This window comes from Brassica oleracea, unplaced genomic scaffold (genome assembly GCF_000695525.1).
Source record: "Brassica oleracea var. oleracea cultivar TO1000 unplaced genomic scaffold, BOL UnpScaffold04087, whole genome shotgun sequence".
Taxonomy (NCBI): Eukaryota; Viridiplantae; Streptophyta; class Magnoliopsida; order Brassicales; family Brassicaceae; genus Brassica; species Brassica oleracea.
Window position 1 is genome coordinate 1 of NW_013620611.1, and position 871 is coordinate 871.

At 38.7% G+C, this 871-nt stretch overlaps 1 protein-coding gene across 1 annotated transcript; it reads left to right on the plus strand.

Moving 5' to 3' along the window:
* Window positions 1-87: 87 nt before the first annotated feature.
* LOC106321943 lies at window positions 88-816 on the plus strand (the record flags this gene model as incomplete). The annotated part of the gene is made up of 1 exon (XM_013760152.1): window positions 88-816. A coding segment is annotated over exon 1 (729 nt), but the record flags the coding sequence as incomplete, so codon positions are not given.
* Between the last annotated feature and the right edge of the window lie 55 nt (window positions 817-871).

Sequence of the window (871 nt, forward strand, 5' to 3'; positions counted from 1 at the left end):
GACAGTGATAAGGATGGTCGAGCTTGGAGAGGAGACTTCGTGAAGAAAGATCAAATTTTTACAAGTAAAGGGGTTCTGAAGGCAACAATGGAAATTTTGGCGATGAAGAATAATTTCGATTACACTGTTATCAAATCCACGAGAAAATGGTGGTATATTCGATGTAAGGATGCATTGTGCAACTGGACTGTGCGTGCAGAAGGAATAGATGGGTCTACATATTTCATGATCAACCAATGTGATGGAAGACATTCATGTGCTCCTTCAAAGAAAAGGAAATTCGGAAAAACAGCATCTGCAAGAACAATTGGGACTCTGATACAACATCGATTTGATGATGCAAACGATGGCCCAAAACCGAATGACATCATTAAATTTATGAGAATGGAGCATAGTTGTGAGATTACTTATTGGCATGCTTGGGAAGCTCGTGAGTTTGCTATTGCAGCTGCTAGAGGTATACCAGATCGCAATTACTCTAAAGTACCAGCATATTTGCATATGATTAAAGAAGCAAATCCTGGTACGCATACTCACTACGAAACTAATGAGAAGGGAAGATTCATGTATCTATTTATGTCATTTGGGCAATCAGTTAGAGGATTCTACAATGCAATGCGAAGGGTGATTGTCGTTGACGGAAGTTTTCTGAAAAATAAATACAAAGAGACACTTCTTGTTGCTACTGCTGTAGATGGTAACTCTAATTTGTATCCGATTGCATTTGGGGTTGTTGATTCAGAGAATGACGATTCATGGGGGTGGTTCTTCAGACAGTTGAAAGTGGTTATTGCTGATTGTCAAGATCTAGCTTTTGTCTCAGATAGAAATGCGTCTATTTCTAAAGCTATTCTATTTCTAAAGCTATTGG